Source organism: Cololabis saira, chromosome 3 (assembly GCF_033807715.1).
Source record: "Cololabis saira isolate AMF1-May2022 chromosome 3, fColSai1.1, whole genome shotgun sequence".
NCBI lineage: Eukaryota > Metazoa > Chordata > Actinopteri > Beloniformes > Belonidae > Cololabis > Cololabis saira.
In genome coordinates, this window is record NC_084589.1 from 51081887 (window position 1) to 51097223 (window position 15337).

General features: G+C 43.2%; 2 protein-coding genes across 2 annotated transcripts in view; one reads left to right on the forward strand and one right to left on the reverse strand.

Moving 5' to 3' along the window:
• dcst1 (DC-STAMP domain containing 1) overlaps positions 1-11502 on the reverse strand; it is a 39447-nt gene extending 27945 nt beyond the window's left edge. Inside the window, exons 1-4 of the mRNA XM_061718092.1 lie at positions 11466-11502; positions 8946-9095; positions 7825-7899; positions 7302-7430 (exon numbers count right to left, since the gene is read on the reverse strand). Of these exons, the coding sequence (XP_061574076.1) occupies positions 7302-7430; positions 7825-7899; positions 8946-9095; positions 11466-11502 (391 nt within the window). The remainder of the gene's footprint in view (positions 1-7301; positions 7431-7824; positions 7900-8945; positions 9096-11465) is intronic.
• Positions 11503-12713: 1211 nt separating this feature from the next.
• The window catches only part of dcst2 (DC-STAMP domain containing 2), a 36402-nt gene continuing 33778 nt past the window's right edge, over positions 12714-15337 (forward strand). Inside the window, exons 1-2 of the mRNA XM_061718093.1 lie at positions 12714-12808; positions 14823-15094. Of these exons, the coding sequence (XP_061574077.1) occupies positions 12714-12808; positions 14823-15094 (367 nt within the window). The remainder of the gene's footprint in view (positions 12809-14822; positions 15095-15337) is intronic.

Below are 15337 nucleotides of genomic sequence, written 5' to 3' on the forward strand. Positions count from 1 at the left end.
TACCAACACCAGCTAGAGGTTTACTAAACACTAACTATAGGCTTTACTAAACAGAAATGTTTTAAGTTTAGTTTTAAAGGTGGAGGTGGTGTCAGCCTCCTTAACCCAGATTGGAAGTTGGTTCCATAGTAGTGGCGCCTGATAGCAGAACGCCCGCCCTCCAAATCTACATTTAGATACTCTAGGAACTACAAGTAAACCTGCACTCTGAGAACGGAGAGCTCTGACAGGAACATAAGGCACTATCAGGTCTTGCAAATAATGCGGAGCTAAGCCGTTTTGGGCTTTATACGCAAGTAATACAATTTTAAATTGGATTCTGAATTTTACGGGTAACCAATGGAGCGACGCTAACACTGGAGAGACGTGGTCTCTCCTGCTAATTCCTGTCAGTACTCGTGCTGCTGCATTTTGGATCAGCTGGAGCCTATTCAGCAAATTACTTGGACATCCTGCTAACAACACATTACAGTAATCTAGTCTAGAAGATACAAACGCATGAACTAGTTTTTCTGCATCACTCTGTGAGAGGATTTTCCTAATCTTTGCAATATTACGGAGATGGAAAAAGGCTATTTTACAAACCTGATTGACATATGGTTTAAACGACAAATCCTGATCGAAAATAACACCAAGATTTCTCACAGTTGCACTGGAAGCCATCGCAACACCATCTAATCCCTTCCTAAGATGCTCTGGACCAAGAATGATAACCTCTGTTTTATCTGAATTTAGAAGCAGGAAATTTCTGGACATCCAGTCCTTGATGTCCCTAAGACATGCCTGAAGTTTAACTAACGGTTCTGTTTCATCCGGCTTCATAGACAAATAGAGCTGCGTATCATCAGCATAACAATGAAATTGTATGCCGTGATTCTGGATTATACTTCCCAACGGCTGCATGTATAAACTGAACAAGATTGGCCCTAGCACTGAACCCTGCGGAACACCATAACAGACCCTTGACTGTTCTGAAGAAACCTCATGTACATGAACAAACTGGAACCTGTCAGATAGGTATGATTTAAACCAACATAGAGCTGTCCCTTTAATCCCAACAACATGCTCTAACCTGTGCAGTAAAATGCCATGATCTATAGTGTCAAAAGCAGCACTGAGGTCCAGTAGAACCAGTATGGACACTAATCCCTTATCTGAGGCCATAAGGAGGTCATTCGTGACTCGAACAAGTGCTGTCTCTGTGCTATGATGCATTCTGAACCCTGACTGAAAGACTTCAAACAGATCATTTCTATACAAATAGTCACATAACTGGCTTGAAACTGCCTTTTCCAGAATTTTAGACACAAATGGAAGGTTGGAAATTGGTCTATAATTAGCTAAGGTGTCTGGGTCAAGAGAAGGTTTTTTAAGTAAAGGTTTAATTACTGCGACTTTGAAAACCTGTGGTACATATCCTAAACTTAGGGATAAGTTAATTTGGTCCAGTATTGTCGTACCAATAAGAGAAAAAATATGTTTGAATAGACGAGTCGGGATGGGGTCTAACATACATGTGGTTGACTTAGCTCTATTAACGAGTGAAGTCAGCTCAGGGAGGTCTATAGGATCAAAACAGTCTAGAGACAAGTCAGAGCCTAGGGAAGTCGCTAAAGCTGAAGAAACACCTACAACCGGCTGGTTGATTTCTTCTCTAATTCTCGCGATTTTACTGTTGAAGAAGCCCATAAAGTCCTCACTACTGAGAGCTGCAGGAATGCACGGCTCAACAGAGTTGTGACTCTTTGTCAGCCTGGCTACAGTGCTGAACAGAAAACGTGGGTTACTTTTGTTATCCTCTATCAACGTTGAATAATAAGCTGTTCTGGCTTTGCGAATGGCTTTTTTATATACTATTAGAATATCTTTCCATTCACGATGAGAGTCTACAGACCTACAAGAGTACCACTTCCTTTCCATTTTACGCACGTTTTGTTTCAACATGCGGATATCTGAATTATACCAGGGAGTTAAACTCCTGTGGCTAGAAACCCTCCTTTTCAAAGGAGCAACTTCATCTAAAGCTGAATGCAACAAATCAGCAGTGTTACTAGCAAGGAAATCAACATCTGCAGAGGTAGAACCCAGGTCACTGGCCTCGACTACATCACTATTTCGCACTGTCGTAAGATAAGCAATGGCCTCCCTAAATTTAACAATAACTTCATCAGACAAACATCTGCTAAAATAATACCTCCTATTTTGCACTTCAACATCAACAAAATTAAATTCAAACGTTATTAAGTAATGGTCGGATAAAAGGGAGTTTACAGGTGACACCAACAGACCATCAGTTTCAACACCGTAGGTGAGAACGAGATCGAGAGTATGATTAAAACAGTGCGTCGGTTTATCCACTTTTTGTGAGATACCCATTGATTCTAGAAGAGAATCGAAGGCTAATTTAAGATTATCGCTTTCAACATCCATATGAATGTTAAAATCACCCACTATGATGAATTTATCTGTGCTGATCAATAATCCAGAAAGGAAATCTGAAAATTCAGACAAAAACTCCAGATACGCACCAGCAGGGGGCCGGTACACTACCACTAACACAACTGGCTTCTCTGATTTCCGGCTCGGAAATTTCAGACCAAGCATGAGGCTTTCAAATGTATTATAGTTGCACTTGGGTTCAATTTTTGTTTGGAGACCGGAGTTATAAATTGCTGCGACTCCTCCGCCTCGGCCCGTGCTTCTAGGAATGTGATGATTAAAGTAGCCGGGCGGAGTTGATTCATTCAAACTAACATACTCTTCCTCCTGTAACCATGTTTCTGTTAAGCAGAAAATATCACTCCTGCTCTCTGTAATTATATCATTTACTAACAGAGACTTAGAGCTTAATGATCGTATATTTAGTAGTCCGCATCTAATTTTTCGGTCTGTAATTGGTACCAAATGTGCATTGGTTTTAATTTTTACAAGGTTATCTTGGTTAACGCCTCTATAACGCTGCACCTGGTGAACTTTTGGAGGGCGGGGAACTGCAACCACTTCTATTTTGCTAGGCACCTGGCCAGAGTCGCCAATATCATGTAATCCTACAGTTTTAGAGTCGCTAATTACATAATGCAATCCTACAGTTTTGTTGGCAGGCGTTGGTCCTTGAGAAGCAACAGATGTGTCGCTGAGCCCTTTAAGACTACCCTTCCTCCGAACCGTCACCCAGCTGCCCTGCCTGGCCGGCTGCCGGGGAGCTGCAGGGGAGCGGTTACGCTCAGCTGCTACGGGCCGGTCCGCAGAGGATTCTATCGGACTATGGTCTAGTTGGCCAAACCGGACCTCTAACTGACTAAGCCTCGCCTCCAGCCCTGTTAAACTACAGCTCTGCATCCTGGCCTGGACCCTGCATTGTCAGGGGGAGTGTCTAATAACATTGGCCAGATTTCTAGACATAAGAGCTGCACCATCCCGGGTGGGATGAATGCCGTCCCTTCTAATCAGACCGGGCTTTCCCCAGAATGTCTCCCAGTTGTCAATAAAGTCCACGTCGTTTTCTGAACACCACTGAGACAACCAGCGGCGGAGCGAGAGCATGCGACTAAACATGTCATCGCTGGTCAGATTGGGGAGGGGGCCAGAAAAACCTACAGAGTCCGACATGGTCTTGGCGAAGTTACACACCGAGACAATATTCATTCTGGTTACTTCCGACTGGCGAAGACGGGAGTCATTAGCTCCGACATTGATGATAACTTTACCATATTTACGATTACCCTTTGCCAGTAGCTTCAAATTTGCTTCTATGTCGCCCGCTCTGGCCCCCGGGATGCACCTAACTAAGGTCTCTGGAGTCGGCTTCACATGTCTGACTATGGAGTCTCCAATCACCAGGGTCGGTTTCTCAACAGATGTGTCGCTAAGTGGGGAAAATCTGTTAGACACATGAAGCGGGTGGTGGTGTTCCGTGAGCCCTTTAAGACTAGTCTTCCTCCGAACCGTCACCCAGCTGCCCTGCCTGGCCGGCTGCTCGGGAGCTGCAGGGGAGCGGCTACGCTCAGCTGCTACGGGCCGGTCCGCCGCTAGCCTAGCCTGGTTAGCTGAGGAGGCTCTCGGACTATGGTTTAGTTGGCCGAACCGGACCTCTAACTGACTGAGCCTCGCCTCCAGCCCTGCAAATAAACTACACTTTAAGCACTTACCGTCTTCACTAAAGGAGGCAGAGGAATAACTAAACATTTCACACACTGAGCAGGAAAGAGGTGAAGCGGTGGGAGCCGGAGCGGCCATGCTAAGATGCTAACGGAGGCTAACGGACAGAAAATGTATCGGTGATTGGTGACAGTGAAAGTTACGGAAGAGAAAATGAGCGAGTGTTGAAATAAAGACAGTAATGTACCAGATATAGTGCTATTTTACCAGAAAACAGTCTAAGTTTTAGATAAAAAGTCGGGAGAGATCTGAGCCTGCAAACGCCGTGAGACGGCAGCAGCACAGACAGCAAACACCAGGAAGTGACGCGATGCGTGACGCAATACGTTACCCAATCAGCAAGCCAATATAGTCCAATATCTTTTGAATGGTTTGACATAGAGAGTCATGGGTGGTGTCAAATGACTAAGTATCGAGTCCCTGACCCTCATTGGTGCAAATTAGCCCCGCCCCTTCTTCTGATTGGCCGATACGTTATAGTCCAATATCTTTTGAATGGTTTGACATACAGAGTCATGGATGATGTCATATTACTAAGTATCGAGTCCTTGACCTTCATGGGTGCAAATAAGCCCCGCGATCATCCGGCAGTAGTCCGTGGCACTTCAAAATTTCCCGGGAATTTTGTCTAGTTATTATTATCATTAGGGCCCGAGCACTTACAGTGCGAAGGCCCTATTGTATCTGTAGGAATTGTTCTCGTTATTTTTATTTTTCCGAGGAAATGAGGGTCTTTTTTCCCCCTAAACGTGCCCCAAAAGTCACCAAATTCTGTACCAAGTCAGGCCTGGTGAAAAATGTGATATTTAATGGTTTGCATTAATGGGCGTGGCAAAACGGCTCAACAGCGCCCCCTAGAAAACTTTGTGCCTCAAGCCCCACAATACGGTTTGACGTACATGCACGAAAATCGGTACACACCTGTATCATGTCACAACTTAAAGAAAAGTCTCTTGGAGCCATGGCCGAAACCCAACAGGAAGTCGGCCATTTTGAATTAGTCATGTAATTTTGCCGCAATTTACTGTATGCCATTCCTTCAGCAATTAATACGGCCTGAACCGTAACGTGCACCCAGGTGTGTTATACATCAAAATATGCGTCTCCATCCTGCGACTAGGCGCATTACTTTTCTCTTTCAAAAGCGTTACCGTGGCGACGCTAGACGCCAAAAAGCACGCCCCCCCTTCATCTGATTGGTACATATTTGATAGTTCCCCCAAAGTCACCAAAGTTTGCACCAAGCCAGGCCTGGTGATAAATTTGATATTTCATGGTTTGCATTAATGGGCGTGGCCTAACGGCTCAACAGCGCCCCCTAGAAAACTTTTCTCTGCTATAACTTTTGAATGGTTTGACATAGGAAGTCGTGGGTGGTGTCATTTCTGATATGCTTATGGGGGGCGGTGGTCGTGAGTGCGAGGGCCCGTTCATCGCTGCTTTCAGCTTTAATTATTATTATTATTATTATTAGGGCCCGAGCACTTACAGTGCGAAGGCCCTATAGTATCTGTAGGAATCTTTCTTTCTTCTTTTCTTCCAACGCCATGAGGGCCTTTTTTCCCCCTAAACGTGCCCCAAAAGTCACCAAATTTTGCACCAATCCAGGCCTGGAGAAAAATGTGATATTAAATGGTTTGCATTAATGGGCGTGGCCTAACGGCTCAACAGCGCCCCCTAGAAAACTTTGTGCCTCAAGCCCCACAATACGGTTTGACGTACATGACATACACTTACATTTAATTATGATGCCAAATGTTTGGATCTTTTTTTCTCCATCACCAGTCACTCTTAATTGATTTTCTTCATGAATTTAATTCTGTTAAGTTTAAGTCAGATACGGGCCGCTTGTGTGTGTTTACCTGTGGTTCTGTGTGTTTACCTGTGGTGTGTGTGTTTACCTGTGGTGTGTGTGTTTACCTGTGGTGTGTGTGTTTACCTGTGGTTCTGTGTGTTTACCTGTGGTTCTGTGTGTTTACCTGTGGTGTGTGTGTTTACCTGTGGTGTGTGTGTTTACCTGTGGTGTGTGTGTTTACCTGTGGTTCTGTGTGTTTACCTGTGGTTCTGTGTGTTTACCTGTGGTGTGTGTGTTTACCTGTGGTTCTGTGTGTTTACCTGTGGTGTGTGTGTTTACCTGTGGTGTGTGTGTTTACCTGTGGTTCTGTGTGTTTACCTGTGGTGTGTGTGTTTACCTGTGGTGTGTGTGTTTACCTGTGGTGTGTGTGTTTACCTGTGGTGTGTGTGTTTACCTGTGGTGTGTGTGTTTACCTGTGGTGTGTGTGTTTACCTGTGGTGTGTGTGTTTACCTGTGGTGTGTGTGTTTACCTGTGGTTCTGTGTGTTTACCTGTGGTGTGTGTGTTTACCTGTGGTGTGTGTGTTTACCTGTGGTGTGTGTGTTTACCTGTGGTGTGTGTGTTTACCTGTGGTGTGTGTGTTTACCTGTGGTGTGTGTGTTTACCTGTGGTGTGTGTGTTTACCTGTGGTTCTGTGTGTTTACCTGTGGTGTGTGTGTTTACCTGTGGTTCTGTGTGTGTTTACCTGTGGTGTGTGTGTTTACCTGTGTGTTTACCTGTGGTGTGTGTGTTTACCTGTGGTGTGTGTGTTTACCTGTGTGTTTACCTGTGGTTCTGTGTGTTTACCTGTGGTGTGTGTGTTTACCTGTGGTGTGTGTGTTTACCTGTGGTTGTGTGTGTTTACCTGTGGTTGTGTGTGTTTACCTGTGGTGTGTGTGTTTACCTGTGGTTGTGTGTGTTTACCTGTGGTGTGTGTGTTTACCTGTGGTGTGTGTGTTTACCTGTGGTTCTGTGTGTTTACCTGTGGTGTGTGTGTTTACCTGTGGTTCTGTGTGTTTACCTGTGGTGTGTGTGTTTACCTGTGGTTCTGTGTGTTTACCTGTGGTGTGTGTGTTTACCTGTGGTGTGTGTGTTTACCTGTGGTTGTGTGTGTTTACCTGTGGTGTGTGTGTTTACCTGTGGTGTGTGTGTTTACCTGTGGTGTGTGTGTTTACCTGTGGTGTGTGTGTTTACCTGTGGTTCTGTGTGTTTACCTGTGGTGTGTGTGTTTACCTGTGGTGTGTGTGTTTACCTGTGGTGTGTGTGTTTACCTGTGGTGTGTGTGTTTACCTGTGGTTCTGTGTGTTTACCTGCGTGCAGCACCGACATGATGAGCAGCATCAAGTAGGCGCGGCCGCGGGAGCCGAGCATGCTGGGAAACACCAGGAGGACGGAGCACCTGAAGGAGGACGACAGCGCCGCGCCGGCGGCACACACACCTGGAACACACACACACACTCAGTCAGATCACACACACCTGGAACACACACACTCAGGTCAGATCACACACACCTGGAACACACACACACACACACACACACTCCAGTCAGATCACACACACCTGGAACACACACACACACACACACACTCCAGTCAGACCTCACACACCTGGAACACACACACACACTCACTCCAGTCAGATCACACACACCTGGAACACACACACTCAGGTCAGATCACACACACCTGGAACACACACACACACACACTCCAGTCAGATCACACACACCTGGAACACACACACCTGGAACACACACACCTGGAACACACACACTCAGTCAGATCTCTAACGGCTCTGGTGTGTATCTGGGAGCAGACGTGACGGTTTCTCACCTACGAACAGAAACGCTGCTGCCAGTTTCAGGCTGAAGGTCAGCGGGAGGCTGTGGGACACGCCCAGGAACAAAGCTGGGGAGAGAGGTGAGGACAGGTGAGGACAGGTGAGGACAGGTGAGGACAGGTGAGGACAGGAAATGACCATCACAGGTAAACACCATCATCAGGTAAACACCATCATCCTGGGGACACGCCCCGTCACTGGAGAGGACGACCCACTGGTCGGCGTGTAAACTTACACCGTGTCCTAATAACTGCATGCAAATACTGTGAGCTACTTTCTACCACTAGCCCTAAAAATGAAGCCACAGACTTTAGGGCCCTTGTAATGTTCCCTAGGGATTGGGACACCACTTGCTACGTCACTGCGTGGTTTACGTTCGGGTACGTAAGCGACTGCGTAGTTACGTTTGCACATACGTCACACCATATCAGGAAGCCCAGAGATAAAAGCTGTTTTAATTTCCGCTGTAGCGCTGTTAATATGCCACTTTATTAAGTTTTAATATTTTTTCAGTCGTAAAAGTAACCGTTAAGATCCCCAACCTGGGCTCAGTTAATCCAAATAACGCCTGTTAAGAAATTTGATCCAATGTTTTTGGGATGAGAAGAGCCGCCGGCGATTTATGGCTCTGCGATAAATCGCCGCGTAACCTACGCCGTAGCTCTGCGTTGGTGTAACGTGGAACCATAAATCAGCCTTTATTCTGGTGAGATCTGAAGATACAACACAACAACGAGCAAGCGAGTGATTATGTACATTCACTGAGTGAATATTATGAAAGTAAAATGTATATTTCTCCCCACAATCCCCCCCCCCTACCCCTAGTTTTCAGTCCTACCCCTAAATTTCGCGCGTTCCCGTGAGGGTAGTGGTGTCCCAATTCCTCTTTGCATGTAGGGCTAGTGGACATAACGAGGGCTAGTGTGTATGAATCTAGCCCTTCACAGTGAGGGTTTTCAGATGCTGACTCACTGACCTAGGGCCAGAAAGATTTCCCAGAATGCTTTACGTCATTGTCATTGTCCTTGTGTTGAATTGTGCTATATAAATAAACTTGCCTTGCCTATTATGTAACAATTCCGTATTTGAAGGGACGGGTGTCCCTGGTTGTTACCTGCGCCGCTGACCGCCCCGAACAGCCCCCTGAGGAGCAGCTGGACCCCCGGAAACCTCTGGAACCTCTGGAACCGGCCCTGGAGGAACCGGCCGTGGAGGAACCGGCCCTGGAGGAGCCGCTGGACGGGCTGGAGGAACCCGGGCCGAGCTGGAGGATGAACAGACGGACATTTCAAAAACCAAAATAAGTAATAAATTAAAGCTGTAAGCAGCGATGAACGTTCCTCCACCCTTGTGCACGTTCAGGCTGCAGTGGAAGCTTGTATGACTTGATGTAGATTCTTCAGGCCTGGACATTTAGAGGATGAAACACCCACGACTCTCTATATCAAACCATTCAAAAGTTATGGCAGAAAGTAGGAACTATCACATATCGACCAATCAGAAAAAGGGGCAGGGCTAATGTGCACCAATTATGTTCAAGGACTCAAAACTAAGTCCGATGACACCACCCACGAGTCTTTATGTCAAACCATTCAAAAGTTATGGCAGAAAGTAGGAACTATCAAATATGGACCAATCAGATGAAGGGGGGCGCGCTTTTTGGCATCTAGCGTCGCCATGGTAACGCTTTTGACTGAGAAAAGTAATGCCCATCGTTGCAGGATGGAGACGCACATTTTGATTAACACACCTGGGTGCACGTTACGGTTCGGGCCGCATTAACGGCCGAAGAAATGGCATAAGTTTCACCAAAATTACACAATTCATTCAAAATGGCCGTCTTGGATGGAACCAAGACAGTACGAGGTTCATTTCAAGGCTGATCATGCAGTACAACAACGTCTTATATGCCCTCAAGACGATCAGCTATTTGTTCCTTGAAGGAGTCCCTTCGGCTTAGATATCTAGATGGTATATCTAATTGAGCCTCATTAGCTAGTGTAGAGTACCGGTCCCACACATGTACAAGATCCAGAATATCCGCTTGCTTTGCTGATTGTTCAAGTTCTTGGCAGATCCACTCTAATGGCATTTCCGTGCTCGGAAGTGACTCCATGCGTTTGGTCCTACGTTCAAACCTGTTTTTGCAAATCATGTGATAACTTCCTTCTGCAGCTATAAGATCATTTACACAAGCTAGTCGCACTCTTAGAATGAATCACACTTTGCTGCTTGTAGGATTCTGCTGCTGACTTTCATTTCTTGTATGAGATGTAGTTTTTCTTTCTGATCTTGTTGGCAAAAGATACACTGCTTTCAATCTATTGGAGGTATTTTTCTCCGTAGACTTACATTTTGCGGAGTTGGGGTGGATGCAGACGAACTTTGTTTGGTATCTTTTTTCGATTCTCCCTTCAATTTCCTTTCTATTTCACGTTTATTATTATAAATGTGTTTTTCTCAGCAGTTCCATAAGAATTGCTGAGGCAAGTCTCCTTGAAGTATCTCAGTAAGTCGATTTGTTGCATCTCGGAAATTGTCATGATGTAATTTCATCCGGAGTTGTCTTATACTGTCAGCTGACTGGAGGCCATCATTACTAACTGTCATGAGATTTTGCTTATTGTCTTCCTGGCATATGATGCACAACTGTGGGTCCGAGGATATTAAGCTTTCTTGGGTATAATCTATTGCTTCAGCCATGGTTTCTGTCGCCAATTGACTAAATCAGACCTATAAGAAAGAGTGAGTTTTCTTAGAATACGAATGCAAAGTCTAAGACATCGATATGTATTAATTTAGCTAGCTCATTGAGCCAGTAATGTTAGCTAGCCACTAACGTTAGCTAATCCCAGCAACTAGCTGGCTAACATTAGCTAGTTAGGCTTCTTTTAGTGATCAGAAATGCTAAAATGTATACTGTAATTATTTAAACTGCATAAAACATGTCACATTATAGAAATATACACTGGACATGACTTTACCTGTTAGCTGTCTCATGTTTCCGATCAGCTGTTCTGAGAAGTGTGAGAAAAGCTAAGCTTGGGGGGTGGGGTGATATTGGGGATGGCAAAGGTTCCATTCCAGCACATTTGATACATTTTACCTCAAAACAAAATACAAAGTAAGTAAAAGTAGCATAATAATAATAATAATAACAACTGAGTAATTATTCATAGTTAAAAACAACTATATTTCCAATATCTAAGCAGTTTCTTCACATTACATCTCAATTCTGAATATGGCATCGAATTGCCCATGTAGGAAAACTTACAAAAGCACTTTTACTTCATGTTTGTACCTTGTTTAGTCAAAAAGATTACTGAAAAATAGATTTCAGCCTGGCGGTGGCGGCCATGTTGGATTTCTCAATTTTGAGGCATTTTGGGACATTTTTGAGCTTCATATACAGCAGATTTGGATTCAGCACCCCTTAATACCCCTAGAAATGTTGTCAGTTATGAATATTCGCAAAATGCCGTCGGGGTTCTGACTTTGTGAAAATTGACCCTGTCTAGTAAGTGCTCGGGGCGGGCCCTAATAAAGTGTGTGTGAGGTGAACTTACGGGCCCTAATAAAGTGTGTGTGAGGTGAACTTACGGGCCATAATAAAGTGTGTGTGAGGTGAACTTACTGCGGTTAGAGCGGGTCTGCGGGTCAGAGAGATCCATGTTCTCCCGGAGAATCACCAGTTCTGGAGGCTGGAGCTTCTGGAAACCTCTGAAAACGGTCTTAATAACTCATCAACGACCGCAATAACGGCGAAATAACGGTAAAATAACGGTCCCAACGGTCGTTAAAGGTCTTATCAACGGTCTTAATGGTCTTAATAACGATCTTAACGGTCATATTATGGACGTTTGTCCCCGCTGGAGCTTCTGGAAACTTCCTTACAAGGTAACATCTTAATGGCTGTATAAACGGTCGGTCGTAATAATGGTCGCATAAACTGTCTTAATTTTCTTATTAATGGTTGTATTAACGGTCTTAATGGTTGTATTCATTGTTGTTTAATTGTTGTTTAATTAGGATATTAATGGTCGTATTAAACGGTCTTAATTGTCTTATTAATGGTCGTATTAATGCAGAGGTGTATAAAGTACTTGGAAAAAGTAACTAGGTAAAAGTAGAAATACCATAACTGAAAAAGACTTTGGTAAAAGTTAAAGTCACCCATAAGAAAATGACTTGAGTAAAAGTCTTACAGTAAAGTAGCTCACATTAAATGTACTTAAGAATCAAAAGCATCTTGTGAAAAAATATACTCAAGTATCACAAGTAAAAGTACTTTAAAAGTGCAAGTATTTTATAGTACGCATGAAAAGAAGCAACACAACCAAAAATAAGGATAATTTTTTTTTTCTTGCTTGTTTTTCTTTTATTTCACTTTCAGGTGAATGAAAAGTGGTATAGAATAACACCAAAAATAAACTGTCTTTCTAGAAAAATATAATTCTTTGATTATTTTAATTTGTAACTGGTAACGAGGTGGCAAATGTCAAAGTAACGAAGTAAAAGTATTTTTTTTTTACTTTTAAATGTGAAGTAAAAGTAAATGTCCTGATTAAAAAAAAACGCAAGTAAAGTACAAATCCTCAAAAAGGAAGTACATCTACTTCGTTACTATACACCTCTGTATTAATGGTCTTAATAACGACATTAATGGTCATATTAAAGGGTCATTAATGGTCTTTATGGTCGTATTAACGCTCTTAATACTTGTATTAATGGTCGTAGCCTATCAATGGTCTTAATGGTCGTATTAAGGCTCTTAATAATGGTCTTAATGGTCATATTTTTGGTCTTAACGGTCGTATTAACGTTTTTCTTAATGGTCTTATTAAAGGTTCTCTGGCGTTTGAGTGGACATCAGAAGTAAAAGATGAGAAGTGGTGAAGAAAAAAGAAACCTGCTGAAGAATGAGAGCAGAGTTCAGGTGGAGAGAGACGGAACCAGGAAGACCGGAGTCCTGAAGAGGTGACGAGGAATAACTAATATTAAACTAGTTCTAACTCATCTGAAACTCATTTAACTAATCTTAAACTAGTTCTAACTCATCTTAAACTCATTTAACTAATCCTAAACTCATTCTAACTAATCTGAAACTCATTCTAATTAAACTTAAACTCATTCTAACTAATCTTAAAATAGTTCTAACTAATCTGAAACTCATTTAACTAATCTTAAACTAGTTTTTAACTAATCTTAAACTAGTTCTAACTAATGTTAAACTAGTTCTAACTTATCTTAAACTAATACTAACCAATCTTAAACTAATTCTAACTAATCTTAAAGTAATTCTAACTAATCTTAATCTTAAACTAATTCTAACTAATCTTAAATTCATTCTAACCAATCTTAAACTAATTCTGAATAATATTAAACTCATTCTAACTAATCTTAAACTCATTTTAATTAATATTAAACTAATTCTAACTAATCTTAAACTCTGTTTTGTCCTGTTTAAACTGTTCTTTTTAGTACAACTTTTCTATTCAACAATCAAAACTTGTTTCCTCTCCAGACCGTGATTGAACAGGAACAAACATGTTTTACTCTTTTCTCTGCAGCAAAATTATTGAAATACTTTTAAAGACAACTATGTAGTTGTCTAAAGGATGTTTTGATTTGTTGAATTCCTGATTGATTGTTACTGGACGTCACTATTGGGGAATATTCTAAGATAAGATAAGAAGATAAGAGATCCTTTAATAGTCCCACAGAGGGGAAATTTCCATTCTGTGATCTTACAGATAGATAACACAAGATATTAGGACTAAAAATCTGGTGGCCTTTAGGCATCACTCAACAATGGGGTCATTTTCAAAATAAAAGCTTTTATTTGCTAGAGAACATAAAGTTCTTTCTCTGGACTAATGATAAAAAAGGTTATGTGGTGTGATAAGTCCAGATTTACACATTTACGGAGGGATGAGGCCTTTAGGGCAGGAAGAGAGGTGGATTCGTGCTGCTCTCGTCATGGGGCGGAGGACCAAGATTCCTTTGCTAAAAGAACGTGCACAGAAAACAAATTCCTGTTCCTTTATATGGGGAAATCAGGAATTAGGCGTATACGTGACCAAATATGACCAAATATTCGGGTTATAAAAGGAGAAACCCAGGGCTCATATTGGGGTTTTTAAAAACCCCAATATGAGTAAATTCAGGTTATTCAAAGGGGTTATTGGTGTTTACATGGCCGTGCAAAAACCGTGTTACCGTATTGGCCCGAATATAAGACGACCCTGATTATAAGACGACCCCCTCTTTTTCAAGACTCAAGTTTGAAAAAAGACTTTTTGAACACCAAATTCAATTTTTATACAGAAAATAATTACAGTACATCTGAAACAAATGATTATAACAATATATCCGAGAGAAAAAGCCTGTTATTTTGCCTCATTCAAATCATCATCTTGAAGTTTGCATCATAACTTCTCCTCAGCTGCCGGTTTACCTGCTGATCTTCCACCCACTTTTATCCAAATGGTCGCTACGTTTCTCAATTTTCTGTCTCTTCTCTTATTTTCTTCTCTTTTCTTCCTTTTTAAAAAAAAAAAAAATCTCTTATTGTTTTTTCACGTTTTAAATACAAACATAACAGTGAAACAAATATCTATTTTCTTTCTTACGGCTATTTTTTATTTTATTATCGTGCAAACACTATTTTTATTTTTCCTTGTGACAGGAGTTCGCTTTGGCCTGGGGAGTTAAGTTCAGCATTCGCATTAAAGATATCTGGCGCCATCTAGCGTTGTGAATGGGTATAACGTCTAGACCCCGAATGTAAGACGACCTTCACTTTTTCAGTCTTATTTCAATGCAAAAAACACCGTCTTATATTCGGGCCAATACGGTATTCGCTAATATTCTGGTTTTAAAAGGATTATTGATGCTGGAAACACAGTCAGTGTGCTTGTCTTCTCCACCATGAAATGCAGCGCTGCAGTTCTTCCTGCAGACTCAGACGTGTCTCTGTCTCTGCTCTCAGGTTGGGAGGACGCTCCGGCGTCGGCAGAGGGTTGAACCTCCGGGCGGAGCTCCGGGCTCACCTGGCGGAGGCCGGCTGGAGCCTGGCGGCGTTCGTCTCCGGGCTGGGCCTGGCGTCTCTGTACGGCCTCACGGCTCTGGTGCTGCAGCAGCAGCCGCTCTGGTTCTGCGTCTACACCACGGTGACGCTGGCCGGCCTGGCCGCCGTCGGCATGGGGCTGTCGGCCGGGGTCCGGGCCGACGTCATGGTGATGCTGCCCTCCATGTGCTCAGGTGGGTCGTCACGGCAACGCTGCCCTCCATGTGCTCAGGTGGGTCGTCATGGCAACGCTGCCCTCCATGTGCTCAGGTGGGTCGTCACGGCAACGCTGCCCTCCATGTGCTCAGGTGGGTCGTCACGGAAACGCTGCCCTCCATGTGCTCAGGTGGGTCGTCACGGCAACGCTGCCCTCCATGTGCTCAGGTGGGTCGTCATGGGATGAGGTCTGAAAGATCTGAAAGATTAAGCAACGTTTC